The sequence below is a fragment of the Gopherus flavomarginatus genome, chromosome 3 (genome assembly GCF_025201925.1).
Source record: "Gopherus flavomarginatus isolate rGopFla2 chromosome 3, rGopFla2.mat.asm, whole genome shotgun sequence".
NCBI classification, from domain to species: Eukaryota; Metazoa; Chordata; order Testudines; family Testudinidae; genus Gopherus; species Gopherus flavomarginatus.
The window spans coordinates 168,868,447-168,893,681 of record NC_066619.1 but is presented as its reverse complement, the minus strand read 5'-3'; the positions used below and the strand labels follow the sequence as shown (position 1 = coordinate 168,893,681).

The 25,235-nt window shown below is 40.6% G+C and overlaps 1 protein-coding gene across 25 annotated transcripts in view; it reads left to right on the top strand.

Moving 5' to 3' along the window:
* Positions 1–25,235, top strand: part of ANK2 (ankyrin 2) — a 591,714-nt gene that overhangs the window by 537,971 nt on the left and 28,508 nt on the right. For 12 of the 25 annotated variants that reach the window (XM_050943952.1, XM_050943954.1, XM_050943956.1 and 9 more), the window contains 11 exons: positions 1,404–1,628; positions 3,344–3,442; positions 4,556–4,710; positions 6,353–6,564; positions 7,024–7,228; positions 8,454–8,550; positions 13,631–13,859; positions 17,062–17,187; positions 19,641–19,763; positions 22,117–22,149; positions 24,388–24,409. In XM_050943952.1, coding sequence (XP_050799909.1) covers positions 1,404–1,628; positions 3,344–3,442; positions 4,556–4,710; positions 6,353–6,564; positions 7,024–7,228; positions 8,454–8,550; positions 13,631–13,859; positions 17,062–17,187; positions 19,641–19,763; positions 22,117–22,149; positions 24,388–24,409 — 1,526 coding nt within the window. The remainder of the gene's footprint in view (positions 1–1,403; positions 1,629–3,343; positions 3,443–4,555; positions 4,711–6,352; positions 6,565–7,023; positions 7,229–8,453; positions 8,551–13,630; positions 13,860–17,061; positions 17,188–19,640; positions 19,764–22,116; positions 22,150–24,387; positions 24,410–25,235) is intronic. The other 13 variants (XM_050943972.1, XM_050943955.1, XM_050943975.1 and 10 more) reach the window with 2 other exon arrangements.

Sequence of the window (25,235 nt, the reverse complement as noted above, 5' to 3'; positions counted from 1 at the left end):
CATTAAACTGAACAATATAAAATTTAAAATAGCCATTTTTTGAGGGTTTTGTACATTTCACAGAAATGGCCTTAATTAAGCTGTGTCCCAGATCACAGCAAAACTATCAAAATCAGAACGTTGTCTAGTCATAACTGAACAAAGTGGGCTATAGGTAGGAGAAAGGAAAAAAATAAAGGCAATTTATCTCGAGCCATGAGGGAGCTCCCTGTCACAGATGTCTTCCTGCCACAGTAAGGCATCCCACAGGGACATATTAACGTTTTGTATAGTAAGAGAGAAAAAGCAGAAATTTATAAATAAACCCACTACAGAATGGTTACCACCTGCTCAGATCTCCACATCTTTCTGCAGTTGTCTTATCCTTCTATAACAGAGGCACGTTGGGACAGTATTTTAATTGACAACAAGCCCATCTCACATTCGATTATTTGCCATTCTCTCTGTATAAGGATATAATTTTAATAGAAGAATCCCACTTTATTTGCCTCTTTCCTATCCTTATTTTCTCCTGTCCTGTTTTGTCTTTGGAAAGGGTAAGAAGAAAAGTGAGCACCTTAAATGTAGTAAGAAATAGAGTTTATCTTGTTAAAAGTCAATATAGTCACTTTTTAAAAAAAGTTAATTGAAATCCTGAAGATTATTTTTCTTCTCTCTAGTCAGTTTGTCATGTTATCATACAGTGATAAGTTTTTAAGAAATGTTAAATGTTAAAGAGAGGGAGACATTCGTATTTGATATAAAGAAGTTCAACTTCCACTGGCTTTAAGAGGAGTTGTAACTGCTTACTCCAGAACAAAATTTGGCTCATAATCTGTGAATTACATAATTTTAGGCGTTTTGGTTACATCAGACTACTAAAAGAATTATATTGACCTTTCAAAAAATCAGAATTGCCTTTATATTATTGCATTAGTAAGCCATTTTCCTTTAATAATATATATTAAAATTGTATACTATACATTGTGTATCATGCCCATCTTAGTTTGCAATGACACTAGTGGTAGAAATACGCCAGATAGCATTGGGGAAAATATATATATATGAAAGTATGTGTGTGTGTGTGTATGTGTATATATATGCATAAGATAGAGGCACTTGGTCATTAACCTATATTTTATATATGGTATATTTCTACCATCAGTTGCATTGCAAAATAAGATTGTTGCTATGGAAAGCTCTTAAGATAAATATTTCTAGTGCAAGCCATCAGGGATGTTAACATGAATTATTTCCAAATATAGAAAAGGGGGCTGTTTTTTTTAACTGTCTGTATTAAGAAAGTGCCATAGATATATAGTTTGTAACATTTTGGAAGAAACCCATTTGGAACATAACTGAAGTGATTTTGCTTTGGCTAATACACTTTCCAAACATATCTAATATAAATGTATTGTTTTCAGCTTCCTGGTTAGCTTCATGGTGGATGCCCGTGGTGGTGCCATGCGAGGTTGCAGACACAATGGGTTAAGGATTATTATTCCGCCTCGGAAATGCACTGCCCCAACACGAGTAACCTGCCGGTTGGTCAAACGCCATAGACTGGCCACCATGCCGCCGATGGTGGAAGGAGAAGGTCTGGCCAGCCGCCTGATTGAAGTTGGACCTTCTGGTGCTCAGTTTCTTGGGTAAGACTTGCTGTTTGACCTAAATGAAAATGATAGATATATCTCCATTTGTTTGCAAATTGCACTAGGGTAGCCCCTGCTTCAAGATTTAAATGGAAAAGGTCTATTTAGCATACTGTTCCATATCAATCATAAAGTTATAGACCCCCTCGTGCAAATCAGCGATTAGTTCGTCAGCAATTCACTTAGCTTGTATGCCTTTTTATTTGAAAACACTGATGTTTTTTAACCACTAACACTAAGGTTTGGTGTGCTTCCTCAAATAAGTTTATTAATCAGTGCCGTGCTAGTCAAATGGAAATCGCATTGTTATCAGTGTCAGGCAATTCATACTCTATTTAAATTGTCCACAGTTAAAGCATGAATAACAAATAGCACAGCACTGATCTAAAACCAAATTTAATGCCTGCTACAGATACAGCACAAGTTAAAGCTCCTTATAGTAGAAACTTGTGTTTTGTCTATAGGCCTGCTGTCAATAATTTGGACTATCTGGGAAGCACAAGCCTTTGATTTTTCTGGGGTTAAAATTGCAAGTTAAAACAATAGGACAATTCAGGAATTCTCCAGCAGTTTATTTTGTCCTATATTGCAATACCCAATAGAAAGATCAGAACTGCAACTACTGCTGTGCTTGTTTTAGCAATTTTCAGCTGAAACCAGCAGCTCCCCACACTTTTGTTTGTTTTATCAGCTACTCTCCTTATCAACTGTGGCATCCAAAAATGGATGATTGACAGAACCCCTCCAATAGAGTGAATGGCTTCAGTTGGAAACTGATGAATGAAGTTATGAAAGGCAACAGTTGAAATCCATTTTGAAACAATTCAATTGTATTTAAGTCCTGTCATGTAAAGGTAGTCAGCAGAGCCACACGGTGAAGTTATATCTGGAGGAATGAGCTTGAGAAAGAGTGGGCAGTGGTTTGATGTTTTTTAAAAACACATAGAATGGAGTATTAGAGGGGAAAGTATCCATGCTTGTTCCCACTATTTTATTGATGCTGTTCTTTAATAGTGGATTAGGAAGAGTTATGAAACACTGGGAACATAAAGCTAGAGGTCAGTCCTCTTCTTTGACAAATGGGGTGCTGCTAGGTTTCAGATGCATCAGCAGAAAAGCTGCCTAACAAAATACCAATTTGACATTCTCTTCAAATTTAGGTCAGTTCTTAGCAAAGCCCAAATTTAAAATACCAGCAGAATACCTCTGCTGTCACATACATTAGTTCTCTAATCTTCTGTCCTTCTTCCCCACATTCACACTAACACGCAGTACCTTTTTTTTTTTAAATGGTCCCTCCATCCAATGAGGAATCTCAGTAAAAACTCATCTGAATAACACACATGGATACGTTAATCAGAGTTTTTGTGTCACTTCTCATAGGTTTATTTTTCTGGGTGGCATCCTGGCAGTGAAATCAGGTATTGTGCACTGTACCTGCCAACACAAATATTACTGTACTGCACTGATATATCCATTCTAAGAGCTGGATTCTGCTCCCATTAAGTTCAGCGACAAAACTTTCACTGACATTAATAGAAGCATTTCATTAATTTCTGTCAGCAGTGGGGCATGACTAGGGCAGAACCTTATTCAGTGTTTGACCTAATTCTACTCTGTTGACCAGACAGTGGCACTGGGGTTCTGAAAAAAAAACCATACATAAAGCTTATTTATATTCTTTCTTTCACTGCTGCTTTGGATGTACTCAGTAAACTTCATCTGCCTACGGCTCCTCCCCCACTTAATGAGGGAGAAAGCTTGGTCAGCCGAATCCTTCAGCTGGGGCCTCCTGGAACCAAATTCCTTGGGTAGGAGAGACTTAAAACAAATTGATGGATGCTGGCCTCCTCATTCTTCTCCTCCTCCTGCAATATGATTAATTTTTTTATGTCATTGTGCCCATGACATTGTCCCTTTCTATGATTTGAAGTTTTGTATATCTAACCTTTAGTGGACTGTTTTCCAATCCTTGTGGTATGTGGTTTTTGTTTTGGTGGTATGTTTGTATCTTTTTCTTAAAATTCTGTGACCTTCATTTTTGTTTTAGCATGAGATCTTCCTAGCTGTAAAATGTGCCAGGTGTTATGTGCTTGATGTCTGTAGCAAAGTAACCTGGATTGGAACTAAAAATAATCTTCTGTGCATGTGTCTATTTTGCACCCATTGCTACCAAACCAATAGTCATATGTTATATGTTGTATATAATATAACATAGTATGACACTTTTATCAGGTACCTAATGGCCCATATCATTATGCACTCGTGAGGTTTATGTGTACGTGTATATTTATATTTTCTTCTAGAGTGTAGAAGATACCAGAGTTATGAGAATATGTGCGCATATACATGTATACACGCACACACACTCTAACGTGTTCATAATGAAACAAATTCTTATCTCCTCCACACCAGTAGAAATCCGGATTAATGTTGGGGTAAAATCAGCATTAGTGAGAGATAAATCAAGCCCATTGACTTCAGTGACATTATTCTGATTTTTGCTAGTATACCAGATCAGAATTTTTCCCTCTTTCTGTGCAGTGGAGTCTCTTTGAATGAGATTGCACAGGTTAACACGCGTGGTGATGACAGCTAAAATGAGCATGAGTTTTAGTAATTTTATCAGATTGCAACAACACTCTAAAATCTCTGTTCAAAGTACTGCTTCCTTACTGAGTGCTGTCCACAGTGTGCAAAGAGATGTATGCACATCTAAACTGTCCTATGATGCATACTGGGTCCTTATAAAAAGCGGAGATGCTCTAGTGACCCATTGTTATGCTGTTTAGGATTGCACCCAACTGTGCTGGAGAAGTGGGTAGAATTCCAGGTTACTTTGTAACAGACTGAATGGATTGCTATTACTTCTATTTCTTCCTCTCTCACCCATATACATTTAATGTGCTGTGTTGCTGTGTCAGGCCTGTGATCGTGGAGATCCCCCATTTTGCAGCTCTGCGTGGGAAAGAGAGAGAGCTGGTAATCCTGCGCAGTGAGAATGGGGACAGCTGGAAGGAGCATTTCTGTGAATATACCGAGGATGAACTGAATGAAATCCTCAATGGAATGGATGAAGGTACTCAGTGCTCTGACAAGGCTGGGGTGAGGGTTGATGAGGATAACAGAGAAATTAAAACGATCCTTTGTCCTGTATTATTTCTATATCTGGGGAAGACCTAGTTTATCTCCTCTCCAATTGACTGCCTCGCTACTGACCCCCTCTCCAGAGGTCGTGTTGCCACATTCTGCTGATGTTCCACAGAAATCACAGTGGAACATCATAACATGCTTACTATACATGGTAGTGCTGGGAGTACATGTTTGCTGACATCCTAGCACATTTAGAAGTAGCAATGGGGCAAAAAATATCTGGTATTATCTGGTAAAGAGCAGTTCTTCAAGTGCTTGTCCTTAAGTATATTCCATACATGGGTATGCATGTGTGCCATGCGCCTGAGTCCAGAAATTCTTTCCTGCAGTGTCTGTTGAACCACATACGTGCAGTAGATCTCCTCATGCAAAGGTATAAGAGACAGTGTGGGCCGATGCCTCTTCATTCCCTCTTTCTCAGTTCACGCTTCTGCTGCGGATGCAGCAATGGTATCTGCAGTACAGCAAGCATCTTTCCCTCTGGCTTCCTCACTCCCAGCTCCAGTCTGAGCACTGCTTGCCAATAACCCACATGTGGAATGCACATAGGAATCAGCACTCAAAGAAGAAATAGAGGTTCCTTACTGTAACTGTAGGTTCTTTGAGAGGTGTGGTCTCTCTCTGGATTCCACTTCCCACCCTCTGTCCCCCTGCTTCGGATCCTGTTGGATTTGTGGCAAGAAGATGGACTGGCTCTTATACCTTCAGTCATGAGCACGAGGAGACACCTATTGCATATGCGCTGACCAATGGACACTGCTCATAAGAATTTCCGGATTTGGGTGTATGGTGTGTATTTATACCCAAATGTGGAATACACACAGGGACCACACATCTCAAAGAACTTCCAGTGACAGTAAGTAACCTCCATATATAAAACTTCTCAATGTTTAACTCCCCTTTCATACCTGAATTCCCATGCCCTTTTCACAATACTAAACTAAGAGCTTCCTTCACAAATATCTCACTGTGCTGTATTTTATTACCTTTTATGGATAGCTGCATGTCTGGAGGGGCTGAGTAATCACAGATACTATTGTAATAACTCCATAGTGGCACTGACAGTGATCTACGGCAGGGAGAGGGGATTTGTGCTGGAGTCGAGGACATACCTGAAGGATGAATTTTAAGTTTTTAGAAAGCTTGCTTAGATCTTGATTCAATATGATAGTTGAACATGTACCTAACTTTAAGCATGTTAGTAATACTATAGAACTGAATGGGACTGTCTATGTGCTTAAAGTCAGGCACATACTTAAGTAACAAACTGATTGGAGCTCTGCGCTGTTGATGTTCTCCTTGGTCTACAAGTAGATACATAGTATAAAGATCAGCTCAAACCAAAGTTCTTGATTTATATGTCCCCCGCATTCTGAATTAGGTGTTTTGAGCTATCTCTAATTCCCCCCACCCCCCAAATTCTGGCTTTTACTGCTTTTTTAAATTTCAAAGGTCTTTAAAGCTTTTGACCTTTAATTGCTAAGTATGTATAGCTTTCCCTGTCTGGAAATTGCTGTGTTGTCTCTATGAAATTCTTGTTGTGTGAATGTGGCTTGTTTTTCACTCAGTACTTGACACTCCGGAGGAGCTTGAGAAGAAGCGTATCTGTCGTATCATCACCAGGGATTTCCCACAGTATTTTGCAGTGGTGTCCCGGATCAAACAGGACAGCAACCTCATTGGACCTGAGGGAGGTGTGCTTAGCAGCACTGTGGTACCACAAGTGCAGGCAGTCTTTCCAGAGGGAGCGCTAACCAAGCGAATTCGTGTTGGCCTCCAGGTACAGAGAAGCAGTGACGAGGCTTATTACACCTTTCTCATTGGCTTTTCATTTGAGCTATGACCCTGGTAAAACAATACATTTTCTATATTGCATAATCAGCAGACAGCTGAACAATTACAGCAGCTCACCATTTGCCCACTGCTATCTAAAATGCTCCTACGGCAAAATAAAAATTGTGGGAGAGAGAGTCGGGTCTAGAAGCTAGAGCAAGGGAGTGAGAGTCAAATTTCTTGCGTTTTATTCATGACTCTGTCACTGACTGACTGTAGGATATTGGGCAAGTCACTTAACCTCTCTGTGCCATGATGGTAATACTAACATAGCTCACACAGGAGTTGTGGAATTTAATTATGACTTGCTATGTAACATTGGCAGGGATCTGATACATTCATTTACATCTTCATTAAACTACATTTCCATATTGTTTATTCATTTTTGTCTTGTTACTTCGGAAAGGCCCAACCTATGCACAATGAACTTATAAGGAAGATTTTAGGCAACAAGGCAACCTTCAGCCCTATAGTCACCCTGGAGCCAAGAAGGAGGAAATTTCACAAGCCAATCACAATGACTATTCCTGTCCCCAAAGCCTCCAGTGATGGGATGATGAATGGTTATGGGGGAGAAACACCCACTTTAAGATTACTATGCAGCATAACAGGTAGGCTTAGTACTCCAGAGTTTTGTGTGTGATGCAGAATCTTGAGACCACAAAGTGTTGTTGCTCAAATGTATTAAAAAGATTACATTGACATAAATCTCTGTAAAATCTTTGCTGGGGGCTGTGTATGAGAAATAAACTGCATTCATTCCACTGGAGTGGAACTGATATTTCACCATTGGGAGAACAACAGCAGTATTGTATATTTTTCTCCATGCTGTATAGCCTCATGCTTTTCACTTCTTAGCATTTTCTTCGCTGGTTCTGTTTATGGAGCACCATGTTCTGGTCAATGATGTCCAAACATTCATGACACATAAGGAAACACAATCAATGTCCCAAAGAGTTCAGGGCCAAATTTGGAACCCTTGATTCTCTTTGGTAAGCTAGTCCCATTGAAATCAGTTATGAGTAACTGTTCATTAATATGAGTGAGGGATTCACAATCTGGCATTTACAATATAATACAAACAGAGTTTTTCTATAATTGTGCAAAATATTCTTCTGCAGAATTAATTCTGCTGAAATAAATAGCAAAACTTGAACTTGAGTCTAATCAGAATAATTGGGAAAGGAAGTTCTATATATTAGAAATCACAAATTTATTATTATAATTTCTTCCTCCCAAGTACAACTTCAGCAGAGTTGTTACTGGGATAATTTCCCTCTATATGGGTAAAGAATCTGGAATGGGCAGAAGTTATGTTTGGTCTCCTTCTTAGCATATGCGAGACATGCCTCAGGTGGCACGGGATCAGGATTCATTACCGAATTTGGTCTGCTGGTTAGATCATTAGCTTTCCCAGTTTGGGCCAGGTACTGACAGGAAGTGTGACGTGAATGCTGATTCATGCCCCCATTACATTTAATTATGACATACAGAAAATTTTAGCCTCATCTTTTTGCTTTTCTGTGTCAGAAGTTTGCATTTAGCTGTAAGTCCCAAACCGTTTCAGATGCAGTTTGAAAAGATTGTTTCCAGAGCTGTGCTTCAGCACTCATCGTTTGAGAAAATGCTTATTGGTTTATTTGGGCAAAGTCTCTCCTTGGCTAAATCCATGCGATCCTGTTAACATCAGCGAAGTAACATCAGGTGTAACTGAAGGCAAAACTGGGCCTATTGTTTACAACAATATGAAACATGCTACAAATTTCCTACAAAAAAGAGGGCTGGGATTTTGCTTGTTTTTAAATTATTATTATTTTTATTTATTTGTTCTTTCAGGTGGAACTACCCCTGCTCAATGGGAAGATATTACAGGAACAACACCATTAACATTTGTCAATGAATGTGTTTCCTTCACAACAAACGTATCTGCCAGGTACACACACAGCAAAACATCTCTGTTAAAATGAACCCGTTAAATCTAGTCCTTTTTTCTTCCATGCATTTCTCACTTATATCTAACCTCTTTTTAAAAGGGGTTTAGTTTAGTTTAGTTTAACCATTATCTTCTATATAGTAGAATAAGTTGATTATTTTAAATGTTTAGTGGCATACAATAGCCACAGTTCAGCAAGGTACTTAAGCACATGTGTAACTTTAGGCATGTGAGTATTCCCACTGAAGTCAATAAGACTACTCAAATGTTTGAATGTATGGACGCTCTTAAGAACATTGCTATAGCATGAATGATTAGACCCAGAGTGCATCCATCCAACTGGGATGTGAGAGGAGATTTTGTAATTGACCTAACTGCATTCCTTTTATGCCTGAAGGTGTTTTTTACAGACATACAGTGGGATTTTCAGTGTTGACTTTACTTTGCACTTACCGAATTAAATGGGAATTTTATTGTCGATTTCAGTGGGTGCAGAGTTTCAGTATCAATGAGCCCCTTTGAAAACCCCACCATGGCTTTGCCTGGTAGGTCCTTCTCTACCGAGCAGCCAAAAGTCCTTTGTTTAAACAGTTAATTGAAGAGTCATCCAGGGAAAACCCACCGGGGAAAGAGGTTGCTTCTCTACTTGGTTTACAGTTTATAAAAGATTATGTTACTTCCAGTAATCTCCAAAGAATCAGAAATCGGAGAGGGAGAACTGGTATAATGACCTGGAAGTAGTCCTGTATGTAAATCACAACATGAAGCATACTCTACAAACTGAGTTAAGCGTACATGAAAACGAACCGCAGTAACACATCCTTCCATTTGCAAACAAAGCAATTGCACACCAAGTCATTCTAAATTAATTCAGCTAAAGTATCTGCCTATCTTCAGATTTTGCTGCATTGCAGATACAACAGAGACATGATTTTAGCAGCTGTTCAGTGTCACTGAAGTGAAATACTTTCCTGATCAGATTCAGCTACTGTCCTTCTGAATAACTATAAACAGAATCTTCAAAAGAATCTATATTAGATTTGATTGGCTTTTTTATTAACATATGGTGTTTATTATTATCTGTTATTTATATTACAGTGGCACTGACTCAAAATCTGGTAGGCTCAGCAGTGGAACATTTTTAATAGTGGGGGTGTTGAAAGCCAGCCCCCTTACCCCTGTCTACCCCTTCCTCCTCCCCCCCATCCCCTGAGTTGAGGCCAGCAGCTGGGACCTGGGCATGAGGCCGGCAGCCAGGAGCCCAGGGCTGCTGCAGCACACCACCTGCATCCCTAGTTCCCACGCCTATGAGGCCCAGACACACATCTGGGAAGATACAGTCCCTGCTCTGAAGAGTTTTTAATCTATGGGCCCAGTCCTTCAAATTCTTGCACATGTGAGTAACTTCACTCATGCAACTTGTCCCATCAGGTTCAATAAAAATATTTGTATGAATGGAGCTACTTGTGTGTGTATATCATTGCAGGATCAGAAGCTATTAAAATGAAGTGTCAGGTTCTCACCCCTGCTCAGGGTACTTTGCACCACTCCAGCAGTGCAAAGCAGTTCTAGGCCGAATCAACAGGCTTCCTGGGGATTCCCTTGGTGTGGCAAAATTACCAAGTGAGTTAGGGTCGGCATAACCAGTTCTATGCCACCCTTGTTTGCATTCCCCAGCATAAAGGCATATATAGGACATGGCAACGGAAAGGGAGCCACAAAATGTCTGCTTTTCACCAGCCGGGGGCCACTGAGAGCTCTCAGGATCTAACACCCTTTCTGCTGAAGCAGTGTTAAAATTGGTGGATGATATAGACAAACGTTTTGTAGCCAGACAAAATACTCCTACTATTTTAATTAAATGAACCTACTGACAAGCAAGTCTAATCAAAGCAGTGGTAAAATTGGGTCAGGCTTCTGGAGCCGTGTGACAAGGGCTCTGTCGGTAGAACTAGTGAGACATTTCCCCCGTGTAGACAGAGCTCCATTTGCAGTAAATGCCAGCAGTGAAGCTTTAAAAAGATATGCTCAGTCTCAAACAAATGGGGAATAAACACTTTTCACTAGAGACCACAAGAGAGACCTCTTCAGCTATATGCTGTGTCTCAACAGTTGTATGCAGCATTAGTTACGCTAAAGACTTACATTAAAGACTTCATTCAATAGTCAGCATTGCAGATTATACACTGTATTGAGAGATCCAAGTCTAGAGCTGCATGAGGGTTATGGCATCAACAGCAAGCCCAGATGTGGAAGTTGTTAGCGTGTGAACAATGAGTCACAATTGTTTGACCTATAGGCCTTCTACAACAGGGGTTTTCGAACTTTTTTTCTGGTGACCCAGCTGAAGAAAATTGTTGATGCCCGTGACCCAACAGAGCTGGGGCTGAGGGGTTTGGTGTGTGTGGGGGAGAGGGGTGGGCACAGGGCTGGGGTGGAGGGTTGGGGTGCGAGGGTGAGGGCTGCTGGGTGAGACTGGGAATGAGGGGTTCAGGGTATGGGAGGGGGCTCTGGGCTGGGGCAGGGGGTTGGCGTGCAAGAGGGGGTCAGGGTTCTGGGCTGGGGGTGCGGGCTCTGGGGTGGGTTGGGGATGAGGGGTTTGGGGTACAGGAGGGAGCTCGGATTTTGGGGGGGCTCAGGCAGAGGGTTAGGGTGTGGGAGAGGTCAGGGCTGTGGGCAGAGGGTGCAGGCTTTGGGGTGGGACTGGGGATGAGGGGTTTGGAGTGCAGGAAGGGGCTACGGGTTTTTGGGGGCTCAGGGCTGGGGCAGGAGTGTGGGACGAGGTCAGGGCTCTGGGCAGGGGGTGCAGCCTCTGGGGTAGGGCTGAGAATGAGGGGTTTGGGGTGCAGGAAGGGGCTCTGGGTTTGGGGGGGCTCAAAACTGGGGCAGGATATTGGAGTGCAGGGTTGGGGTGCAGGCTTACCTCAGGCAGCTCCCGGTCAGCAGGGGTCCTGGCACTGCAGACCGTGCTGCACCCCGAAAGCAGCCAGCAGCAGGTCTGGCTCCTAGACACAGGCGCACAAGTGGCTCTGCACAGCTCTTGCCCGCAAGCACAGCCCCCCCACAGTTTGAAACCCACTGTTCTATAAGATCCACCTGCTCCCTTTTCACTCAGCACAATATTTAAACCTGTGCCCAAAGTAAAGCACATGAAGTCAGTGAGCAGGACTGCATGTGCTTTAAAGTCAGCCACAGGCATATGTACCTTTCTGAATTGAGGCCTTAAAGTGGTTTTACAAGAATCACACTCCCATTCACAGGATTAAGTCCTTCCAGACAGTGTTTGGGAAATCGGTACATTTATCTAGAATACTGAAGAAGTTGATTGCAATCTTAACCAATTTCCATTCCATCAGACACAAATTTAGTCTCAGCTGTACTTTTTGTCTGCTGTATATGGAATCAAATTTTAAAATGTTCCTCTGTTTGAGCACTGTGGAGGCTTCTCAAGGTAGGATTTGCCTCCCTGGTTTGAGTCAGATACAGTATAATCTTTCCCCACTTCTGTAAATTAAGGACCTGGAGTATCAGATTTGCTTCCTCGTGTTCAGATGTCATCAATTTCCACTGTTTAATCAATGAACATGTTCAGTGTTGTAAAGAAAGGCACAGAATGAATATCCATTATTGTTCATCCTAAATTGAATAAGACCAGAGTAGTCACATTTCAAATTGCATGGTTTGTGGGATGTTGTGTCATGTGATCTACAGTAAGTAATAAGCTCCCTGTAGATTGTATCAACTCTGAGTCTTTGACCCTTCGTAAATTCCTCTTCCTTCCTACAGGTGTCAAACTCAACCATGTTTTCCACCCACTCATTAAATTTTATTTAAATGAAATGCCATCAGCTCCAGGGATAAACTAGATGAAAATAACAGGTTTTATTCCTGTCATTTGAAAATATATAACAGGGCATTTATGCTGCTTCAGCTCAGAACTGTACAAGATAGGTTGTTTTTTTTATTACACAAAGAGCACTCTGTCTCAACTAAGTGTCTGACAGTTGTAATAAAAAATGGTAATGTTTCATGTTCTTGCATTTTGAGAGGGGGTAATGTTGCTGTCTAGTGACTAGCCAGAAGAGGTGGGGTAAGGTAGTTGCTACCACTATGAGTACGGGGAGTTTTCCTTCTGCTCAACTGGTAGAGGCCTGTTTCTGGAGCTGTAGTTCTAGTCCTGGTTTCTGAGGTGTGTATGCAATTTATGTAGTGATCTATGTCTATTGTCTGCGATACTTGGGTCTGTTGCAACATTATGTGAATGAAAGTTGCTTTGTGAGAAATAGTGAGGAATGTTTTCAATGAACTCTGCTGGAGGAAAGTGTTAGAAGCTGGTATTCTCTTGTAAGCAGTTTACAGTAAGTGGTTGTTAAATAAGTGAAGCCAGATAAACAATGACCTCTCATTGATTTAATCGGTTTATAGGCAGGCATATTATCCAAAAGACTATGTCAGGCAGTATGGGCCTGTATCATTGTATAAAATCCAGATTATACCTGAGGTTCCATGCTTTCATTTCTTGCTCGGGTAAGACTGCCTGGCCACAGTGCCGGAGTTCGTTAGTATTGGGGGATGTTCACTAGGAAAGCATTTCCTTTTATGTCCTATCAGCAGCTACTAGGTTCTGTTCACTGCTGTATAATGCAGTTTCCTGTATCTAGATGACATGGAGATTAGTAGGGCATGTTTTGGTTTACAGCTAAGCCTTAATGACAACAGGTTAAGTGACCAGGTCTTTAATTCAGCAGGTTACTGTTAAAGCTCCTGACCCTGCAAAGACTTCCACATATACTTCACCCAAACTTTAAATCGTTGCTGGATTAGGATCTATATCATTCTTTAAAATTTCCTTTTACTAAGAAAAAATGCATTATGGGTTGCCTGACACTCATCTCCCCAAATTGATGAGTTTTAAATTTCTATTTTTTTCTGATTTTTTCATGAATAACTGTGGCTGTGTTACTTGACGTCAGAGGGCAATGGTACCAGGACGTGTCTACACTACCAGTATGGAGATTTGCATTGCTTACATCTTGCTAGACGGCCAATTCCAATAACTGCTCTTCATGTTCCTTCACAGGTTTTGGCTGGTAGACTGTCGGCAGATACAGGAATCTGTTACTTTTGCCTCCCAAGTGTACAGAGAGATTATCTGTGTGCCTTACATGGCCAAATTTGTTGTGTTTGCCAAATCACATGATCCCATAGAAGCTCGATTAAGGTGCTTCTGCATGACAGATGACAAGGTGGATAAAACGCTAGAACAACAAGAAAACTTTGCAGAAGTTGCCAGAAGCAGGGATGTAGAGGTACAATACAAGATAATATAGTATCATTTTCTTTGTCTTCATTCACAATGTCTTGCCCCGTCTATTTCTAAAATCACAAATTCTGCCTCCTATATCAGACAATATGCAGAAATTAGTAATGGAAGTATGTATACATTTAAGAAATGTTTTGTAATTGGATTAAAAATCAAGCTTACGTCCTCCAAACCAAAGAATGTAGTGGTATATTTTTGTGTGTGGAAATGTATACTGGCCTTTTGTATCTGCTTTTCTGTTCATAAAAACAGCAATTGCAGAAAACTCTTTTTATACCTTCAAGTTGTATGCATAGTTTACATACCAAGTTGGTTATGTTTTGTAAGCAGAATACTGTGATCTCAGAGCAAGGTATAAGATAATTCAAAACAAGCACCGAGTTTCAGGCCAGCTCTGACTTCATATGAAACTCTCATTTCATATCAATGGGAGCTAAGATAGGCCATCAATGAGTACTATGGAAAATCCCAGCTGTAAGGTTTAGATTAAAAGAAAGGATTGAGACTGTGATGGAATGAGTGGCCTGCAGATGCTTCATTCTGGAGGCTCAGAGTTCCCAGCTCTAGGGTAAACATCTAAGTGACTTTGGGAGCTTAGATTCCATAAGTCTTATTGACATTCAATGAGACTCAGGCTCCTAAGTCTCTCTTGAGGCGTTTTTGAAAAATTTATCTCTAAACTCATTCCGTTACTCTCCAGCCCAATAGGGTTAGAGAGTATTATATAGGTGGCATTCTCTATCAAATCCAGGGGAGGGGAGTCCTCAGGATACTGTGATGATCACTCTTATTGTCTAATTTCACTGCAAAACAGCAATATGGAAGGGTAATGGTTCCTATCTTCATCAAGGAACTCTGCTGTGGTGTACAAACAACGCTGAGGGGAACAGGAATTCTGCTGAAAGGCTGGCTTTGTTTCTTGTCAAGCAGGAGTAATTGTCAAGCTAGTTTTGGGGGGAGGAGGAAAGATTATAGTGAGAGGGCCATTTCCTGTGGCCCTTAATGAGGCAAAACTGTCACTGAAGTTGGCAGGAATGTTGGCTGATTAAGGACCTCAGAATTTGGTACACAAAAACAGAGAAATTAGGATACTGGGTGGCTACAATGGAGGGAGATCACCCCAAGGGAGGGTATAGCAGTATTGCTGCCACACTAATTCACACATCTTACAATTTTGTCAGAGGAAGGAGCAGTTTTAAACCCACCTACGCTCTGTAGGAACCCTCTCTGTGGAATCTACCTGGAAGTTGTTATAAATCAATGCATCTACCAGCCTGCCTCACCCACTTCCAGCCCAGGGCTGCTCACTTTGTAGCCTGTGTTTTCTGACTCCAAGACCCTCAGTGGAATGGCAGGGTGGAGGCAGCTGTGCACTGCCAGTGGACATGGGGGCTGCAAGCTTTGTTCAACACTAAGAAAAGCGCACAGTAACCATTTCTATTGTGGTCACAGGAGCGTGATTTAATTTTAATTAGCTTTGTGATGTAACCTGTCAAGACAAAATCTTAAATTCCTTGTTGTTCAGATAATCTCCCACTGACTCCTTTAGAAGTTTGCCTGAGGAAGGAACTTGAAAAAGCCAAATAACCACCTCAGGATTTATCCTTTTGCACTTATTAGTCATATTTTTGATGTTTAAATGATTTAAGCTTTGTAAGGCACATCAAATGTTATAGAGTATGGGCTCTGGAGATTTTCAAAGGCTCTGAGATCAGTTAGGTGCCCACCTGCCAGTTTCCACCAAATACCTATTAATAATCGAAAGATTGTCAACACCTTGACAGAGTAGTTGGAGTTGGTCAGCTTGTTTGCTGTAGACATCAGTGAGAAAAGATAAATTAGCAGGTTTGATAAATATTTATGTTTGATATTGAACATAGAAAAGCCTTTCTGTGTGGGTATTAGCGCTTTTTGTTAAATGCTTTCCTGGCTGAGTCAGCTCCTTTAAAATTAATAACAAGCGGGAAATGGATAAAGCACAGCGCATTCTGCCTCCTGACAAATACTTTTTTTCTGCTCTAATTCCCACCATGCGTATATGATTTCTGAGGTTCTGTGTCTGGTGCTAAAGGCTGTGATAGGCAATCTTTTGCAGAGAAGATAGATAAAATAGGTGCTTATTACATTGGCAGAACTAAATTACTGGGAGGTAGAGGTAAGAAGGGCCCTTTGAACGTGCTGTTAGCTTGTGTGGGGTGACTCCAAAAGCTGTGATGAAGTGAGTTCCCAGGTCTGAGGAAGGGTCATATAAATAGCTACCAGGAAATATAAGCAGTATCATAGAGGCATCCCAGACATTCACTTGAGGCCTGGTTTTCAGAAGTACTAAATGCTCACAACTTCAGTGGGAGCCAAAGGGATCTGCAAGTGCACAACCCCTCTGAAAATTGGGCCTATGGAGCCCAGGGCAAAAGCCTCATCTCTAAGACTGTTCCAAGTAGACTGGACCCTTATGGTCACCCTGCTGCAGAATAAAGAAACTATGCAATTATTTGAATTGACCAAGAAGGTAAAACATGTAACCTCACGATACTCACAGCCAGATTTGTTACATTCCAGCTCAAAATTGGGATCCTGAGTTTGCTTCAACTGTAATGGTGAACACAGAGTGACTGACCCCTTTAAGAGGGAGCAGGGTCCAGTGCACCTGTGACTTTGTCAGCTGCCACCCAGGTGTGGTTAAGAGAATGAAACAGTGATAGAGTTAGCCAGAAAGGGGCAGGTGAGAGCTGAAAAGAAAACTGGGGTAGGTGCACTTGTTGTGCTGTGGCATGATGCTAGAGGGTGCCCTGGGTGAGGGCCAGCATATGGTAAGCAGTTTAGTACAGTATGCTGAAAAATGCACACATTCTTGTAAATGGAAAATCTGCACAGGTTCATAGAACACAAAGCATTGTTCTCATTTGTAAGCACTTCTCACTACTCTTAGCAGGTGAAACTAGTATGATATTCAAAATTAGAATTGAGATAAATAATCTGAAATGTGTCTTCACACATTCAGGATAATACTAGATGGCAACACTAATGCTGAGGGTTGAGATCACTGTATACTGAAAATTTTAAGATTGGTTCAACTCAATGCAGAATTATGCTTACATAAGGATAAATCAAAATCTTGTAGAAATGAATATTGAATATGGCTATTGATATGATTTTTGGGGGGGGTTCTTTTTTTTAACTCCACATAGGTATTAGAAGGAAAGCCTATCTACGTTGACTGCTTTGGCAATCTGGTGCCACTAACAAAAAGTGGGCAACATCATATATTCAGTTTTTATGCCTTCAAAGAAAATAGACTTCCACTGTTCGTCAAGGTAATGGAATAACTTCAGTTATGGACTGTGGTTTTATTCAGGGCTGGCTCTGGGTTTTCAATATACTTGTCAGTCTGGAAAATGTCCATCACACAGTTTCCCCACCTTCTCATATAAGAAATACTGAAATAAGTATTTTGTTGCTATGAGCAACCACTGCCTTCTGTTGTCTGGTAGGGCAAACCAGACTTTATCAAATACAGTGGTCCCAAATCTGGGTAAAAATGCACTGTATGTGTACTAATCTGTGGCTATATCACTCTCATCAGTGCATGGCATACTCACAGTGGTGCATTTCAGACTTCAGTGTTGTGTCTTTTGGAATACTGTTCTCTACCTAATGAGATGAAGGAACAGCTCCATTAGTCCTTATGTTTTATTTTTCCCTGATTGATTGGTCCATTTGCAAGTGCAGTCCTCTGTTTTACAGAAATAAGTGTTTCCTTCTGTCACAATGTATGCAAGGCAGCAAGTGCATTTACATAACTGGGAAAATCCTCTTAATACTCCTGTATTCCAACTTTGCTATTTGCGGTAGTAGATAAGCATTAGATCCCTGATACTAAGTGGTTTGACTGTGGTTCACGAGAAAGCTGCAAATACTGGTCTGCATCACAGACAGGTCGGCTAAATTGTACTGGTGCTGGCCTTACTACTTATCACACCAAAATCATATAAATACAGCTGTAGTTCTTCAAGTGTTCTATAGGTATTCTTCAACTCTATGCCCAGTCTTACTCCCACTGAAGGCAATGCAAAATGCCCTTTGACTTCAGTGTGAGCAGGAACGAGTCCTTTATTTATATTTCAAATTATGCTGCTCATCCACTGCCTTCATAGAGTCTCAAGTGGAGGAGCAAGCTGATTGTGATAACAGCTGTAGTGATGCTCTCACTAAAATCCATGTTACTATCATGGAGACCTATTGGCATGGATCTGCTATGCTTAAAGTTACCTCTGACAAATGCACTTCTCTCCTTTCAGAGGGACAGGTTCAGAGGGCTTCAGTTGTAGTTTTATTTTTGAAAACTGTCATGTCAGTAGCACTAGAAACTGAAGAATGCAGCCCAGAGAAAAGCACTTCCATAGGCAATGCAGAGCACAATTCCCTGGCAATGAGTTTCAAAGCCATCCCTAGGTGATTGTGCCCAGAGTATTGGGGTAATTCTGTATCACCAACAATGGTGCCAGGGATTACTGGGCTGAGATTGCTAAACCAGTCATTTCAGGTTCTTGTTTAAATTAAAAATGTTTAATAATCTCTGTGATATAAAATTAATTTAGCTAGTCAGATGTGCAGATGGGGATTAATTGAGAAAGTAAACTTTTGGAAAGCATCTACAATTCTAGATAGGTTAGTCATAACCAAGGAACACCCTCTTGTGTCACCTCCCTGCCACCCAGCTCATTATTGTATGAATGTCTGACTTATATAGAACTGAATCAGCTGTGTTTATGTCACATACTGCTGGCTTCACATGGTTTGACTCATCCTGAATTTTCTAATACAGTCCTGAAAGTATGTCATGTGTCTCTGCATCCTGTATTTTCAGGTTAATAGAAGTATGTAATCACATGGCTATATTTAAGACTAATTTTTATCATTTGGCCTTGGTGATGAAATCCATAATGAGGTATAATTCTTTTATTTGTATGTACTTCCCTAGACTGTTTACGGAACCTAAAAACCCTTCATATTTGAAGTCCTAAATGTTGCATGTCTAGTTCTGCCTTACAGATGTGATACATGGGGATCTTCCAAGATTTACTTCAAAGTGTCAGAACACATCATGCTCTCATATAATTTTGTTTTGTTTCATGAATTATACAGTGGTCACGCAGCTTTTTCAGAGATATCCCAGCAATAGTCTCAATTTTAAGTGCACTGAATTTTAATTGCTAAGGTATTTTGAAGTAGAAGAAAACTTAAGTGTGACCTGTGTCACACTCTCCTTATAACAACAGCTAAATGATCAGTTGCTGTCTTTTGTTACTAATGAAGTCAAAGAAGCAGCAATTGATGATGATCTACCAAGGAAAATATAAGTGCATGTATAGATTATGTAGTGGTATGTGTGAATTTTGAAGGTTTTTATTTTATAGATTAATTAAAAAATGCCCTAACATCAGTATGTCAGTGAAAAACAGAGTTAGTGCAGGTTATCATGAGAGTGTAGTCACAGTGCAATTACTGTCTCAAACTGCATTGTGTGAATAAGCCATTATTACTGACTTCAAAGTATCTAAATTATTTTGCTGATCTCTCCTGTTTTTCACATATATACACATACTCAAATATATAACAAACCAGAACAACACCATAAACGTACATCTATACATGAAGGATCTTTTTTCCAGATCTAATGTCTACCTGTAACTAGTTTTGACACTGCATATGGAATACAGAGGGCAGCTAAAGTACAGATTAAACTTTTATATCTTTGCTGCGTTAGGTACGAGACTCCACTCAAGAACCTTGTGGGCGACTATCATTTATGAAGGAGCCAAAATCTACTAGAGGGCTAGTCCATCAAGCCATCTGCAACTTAAATATCACATTGCCACTTTACACAAAGGTAATGTCAACTGTACTGTATCAGAGCTTTATAGAAGTTTTTTGTCTAGGATCATCAATGTCACAGCACAACCAGGAAATTGGCAGGAGGGCAAAGATTGTTAAAACCCCATAATTTAGGGCATGTTTTCTATAAATTCAAGTCAGTCTATGTTAGGCTGACATACAGCTGCAGTGGTTCATGTCCACACTGCTCTTCTTCTGTCACTAGTGCACATCCTCACTAGGAGCGCTTTCACCAATTTAAGAGGGGCAGTGTGGGGGACTGAAAGCCAGAGTTTTCAGCTCGATGTGCGGCTCACTGCTCCTAACCAGGAGCCTGGCTGTCCCCCTCCTGGCTCCCTACTCCCCATCAGGAATGGGACAGCTGCACCGGGTTTCTCGACTCCCCGCTCCCCATTGGGAGCATGGCAGATGACCGGACTCCAGGAGCAGAGCACCCTGCCAGGCACAACTATGTTCCCCAGGGGAAGCAGGGAGTTAAGAGCTCGGGGAGGGCAGCCAGGCTCCTGGCAGGGAGATCTGTGCCTGGTGTCCAGTCGACTGCCCCATTCCCAGCAGGGAGTGGGGAGCCAAGAAGCTCGGTGTGGCTTCCCTGTTCCTGGTGGGAAAATTAGAAGCCCAGGGGGGCAGCTGTGCTTCCAGTGCGGGATCTGCACCCAGAGTCCGGTCAGCTGCCATGCTCCCAGCAAGGAGTGGGAAGCTGAGAGCCCAGGCAGCAACACAGAGCCAGGAGGTTGGGCAACAGCCTGACCTGGAGTGTGGAGCCAGGACCCTGAGAGGCAGCACGGCTCCCTGCGGGGAATGGGGAGCCTGGGCAGCAGCCTGAGTCAGGAGCCCGGGTGGCAGCCCAGCTTGTAGCAGAGATTGAGCAGCAGCCTGGCTGGGGAGCCCAGGAGCTGGCTTCTTGTCAGTTTCATGGCTCCAGTGGACAGAATGACAGCCAATAGATATAAGTAACGCAGTGTTTACAGGAAAACTGCGTCACCCTAACTATACAGACATAAGCCCTATGCCTCTCGTGGAGGTGGAGTTACTATGTTGGTGTAGTAGGACACTTAGGCTATGTCTACACTACTGCGGTAAGTCAACCTACGCTATGCAACTCCGGCTATGTGAATAACGTAACTGAAGTCGACGTACCTTAGGTCAAGTTACTGCGGGGTCTTCACTAGACCCACTAAATCAACTGCCAGTGAATCGATCTCAGAGCGTTAATCCTGGCTATAGTGTAGACCTCCCCTTACATTGGTGGGAGCAAGGCGATAGTGTGTACACTGACATAATTAGGTCGATGTAAGCTGCCTTAGTTGACCTAATGCTGTAGTGTAGACCAGGCCTAAGGATTTTAGTATTAGCAAGGGGAAAATAAATAGTATTCAAAATTTATCAGTGTATTTGAATATTGGCACAACCACTCTTGAAAATGCACAGTGCATATTTGACGTATCACTTTGGGCGGGGGGAATATATCAGATTTTGGACCATATGTCTTTCTGACTGAATTTTCAAATAAATTATTTTCATTCTTTAAGTTTTTAAATATACCCTCCATTCTGGTGATGGAATAGTCCAAAAAACAAAATCTGGGACACATATGCCAAGTCTGATGTGAAGCTCATGGAAGTTAGTGGAACGACTACCACCTATTCAGAGGGCCAGCACAATTCTATTCTATCCTCCTTGTACCTCTCTAATAACCATAGTACCTGAGTGCCTTCCAGTAGTGCATTAAGTCAGACTAGCATCTGTCTTGTGTGGTTCATTCTTTCTTACCAGATGGTCAGCCCTCTGCCCAGGGGTGAATTTCACCCTTGAAGATTAAACATGGTTAGAAGAAATACGTTACATTATTGTGAGATGTGTTAGCCTGCTGTAGAAGGTGCCTTGTAGTAGTCAACTGGAGCACTATATTTTTATGTATATGCTGTATGTCTCTATCATATGCCTTAACACATCTCATAACACTTTAGTTTTGAAAGGGTTTCTCTATTAATTCTTACTAAGTATTTTAAAATATTTACCCATGCTCCCTTAATATTCACTGTATGTAGGAGTTCTATGATGTATACATACATTTCATAACAGGATTTAGGACACACTAGAAGCCTAAGACCCCATAAGCAGCTTTTCTGTTTGTAATTTGCTTGATGTTGCCACCTTTTATATTTAAACTGACCCTCTGCCATTTTTGACTTGTGAGAACTGACTTGCAAAAATTATGCTTTTTACCTACTCTTGCCTGTTGAATTTTGTCAGAAACAATACTTTTCCTATCCTTTTCTTCTCAATATTCTGTATTTTTCCTCCTCTCTTTTTTCCTCTCTTGTTGCATGGCATTTTGGGGCTGAAAGGAATCGGAATCAGACCAAGAGCAGGAAGAAGAGGTAATTTTACTATAATGCCACTTCATCATGGCTCTGCTATTGCTTATTTCTACTAACAAGTGAGAACTAGCATACGTCTTGGAAGACTGAATGTTTTGTCCTTTTGGACATATTATATTGTCCACTGTCCTAGTGCTAGTGAGATGATCTAATGTGGTTCAGTTAGGAGCACCATTCCTTATAGGTTAATCCTTAGGAAGCTCAATGAAATTCATGGTTGCTTGCAAAATGGATGGGTATAAGCATGCAAAGATTTGTTTTGCTTTTTTACCTAGGGAAAAATGGTATTTTGTCCAACAATAACTACAAAGGACCTTTTTTTTTTTTTTTTTTTTGTATTGCAAAGATTTCAATAGGTGTTTGTAGTTTCAAAGCAGTGGTGCTGGAACAGTTTGTATAGTGGGGGTGCTGAGAGCCATTGAATCAAACTGTAAACTTTGCATAAGATGGAAACCACTTCAAGCTAGGGGATGCTGCTGCTGCACCCCCCAGCACTTCTAGTTCCAGCACCTATGTCTCAAAAACTTGTGGCCTGATTCTCTCTTGTCCCAGAGCAGTGCAGTGCAGAAGATAGAGGGTGGAGTCTAGGTGCTAGTTACAGCTCTTTGATTCTCATACAGTTTAGAATTGCTACCAGGCAACTCTACAGGACCCCAAGGGCTGTAACCCACTTGAGAATCTGGATCTTTTATGACAAAGTCCATGTATTTCTGAATTGGTTACTAAAGTCGAGCATACATTTATTAACCCACAATATTATTTAAGGAGTTCTCAAACTTTTCATCCTAATAGAGAGATTTTCTGATGGGTTAGCTCCTCTTATATTTGCAATCACATTACATCCTTCTGGGAATTACAGATATTTCTAAGGCCCTGATCCTTACATGGGGAAGTAACACTAGGAAAGTATGTATTTTTAGTTGGCTTGTATTGACGGTTACCAGCTGGAAACAGGGAGAGAGCTAGAATCATATGACCCACCCGCACCCTATGGACTATTAACATATTCTCCACGAATCACAGAACAGAGTTTGGAAACCACTATTGCAAGAATTTTAGATAACACAATTATTCAGGTTACCATTTAAAAAACTAAATATTAGGGATTGGAATGATTATAATGGAATGCACTTTAGACCAGATATTCCTCTCCCATTTAAATAATTTGGCCATATTTTCAGAAGTGCTCAGCACTTGGCAGGTAACAAGTGAAAGTACGGCCATATTTTTAAAGAGGTTAACATGTGACTGAGCTCTTTTGGAAATCTGGCCCAATTGTGGGTGTGAGTCATTTTTGAAAATCTATCTCCATTTAGCTATCTAATCTGATATCCTGCTTCTGTCAACTGCCGATACACGTAGTAGTTACAACTCCCTTCCCAACACCCAACAATGTTAGACCCTGAACCATGAAGCTAATTGTTTCCGTTTTTTAAAATGACCTGCTTGGGCCAATATCCCAATGTAGAATTAAAGTAATAGTTTTCACTGATTTTCTATTACTAAAATTAATTGATATGGACATAGAACACCACTTGGGGAAATATTGTGAGATTAATTGTCCAAAAATTAGACCAATTTTAGAGAGTCTGTACTTCCCTCTGTACGTCTATCGGTTTTCCACTAGCAGTGCAGTAATTACACAAGGACATTGACATTTAAATAGTTGCTTATATTAATCTATAGTTGTTCACCTAAGGTTTACCAATAGTAATATGACCTCCAGTGATCATAAGGCAGGTCTGTATCACAATTTGTAATAATGTATTTCTGTTCTGATCACTCCCTTGAAAATCAAGAGATAGCAGATAAAGATAATATTTTGGGGCAACAACTTGCATTTATCCACATACAGAACTCTTATTGGCTGAAATGGGAATTCACACTTAACGAAGACAAACTGTGGGTTATATGCAGTATGTTTTTAGCATTACCCAATTCCATTCCTTCCATTCATTCTACCAACAGAGTTGAGTCTCAGGGTTAAATGTTCAGAGTGTAGCCTCTAATTTTTCCTCACACCGTTTTGGATGTGTAAATTCCATTTACATGTGAGATTCTTTTATTTGTGCAGAAATAACAATGCTGGCAGAATTCCACAGACAAAACTGTGAAGATAAAGCCAAAGGCCAACTTTAAAAATTTGCCCCTATATGTCCTTATATATACTGTACTCATATATATACATACACCAGTGTGATATTGTAACCATTTCACTTTATCTGTGTTCTCTTTCAGGTTGACATGACCTCAGAAAAAAGTAAGATTTAAAAAAATTATAACAACTGTTTGTATGAAAGCTGGTTAAGAATAAAGAAAAGCATGAAAGAGACCGCAAGCTCTCATTGACATTACTAATAATTATAATAGTTTAAAAATGTAATAGTAAGCAATATAATAGGAATGCAGCTATTCAATTAAATCCATTTTTTAACTTATAAATTTATAAGTAATACCATATTAAGACAATTCATCTAAGCATTCATTTTCCTTCAACATCCCTAGAAATCCTGCTATTGCTGTTATGCTTGTATAAATACCCATCCCTTCATTTTTATTTTTTTGTATGTTCATTGGCATAGTATTGCACGTCATTTTTATCAGAGAAATGACAGTATCACTTTTTAATACAAGTATCACTAAACTCCCCAATATACATCATTAAGTTGATTACAAGAAACACAGGCATGTGTAAAAGTGATACTGTCCAAAGTGATCAGGCTGTGTAATCCCCATTACTGTGGTGAAATATGATTGGATATACGAATACCCCTATTATGTAGTGGAGCCTGACAGTTATTAGTTGGAGTGATAGGGATTAATGGTAGACTAATGAGAATAGACTGGCTTGGTCCTAACCTATACCAAACAAGTGTTCTACTAAATGTCTCCCTTTAATGAAGATTCAAACCCAGACAAATTTATCTGCTCAATTTGAACAATCCTGTGATGAGAGCTGAGAGCTTTCATATGCAGCAATTTTTCTTACTAACTGCATTTTGGGGGAAAAAATGACACTTGACTTGTTTCAGGGTTGTGGCCATCTTTAAAAGTGAATACAATTTCATACAGAGGAAAAAGTTCAT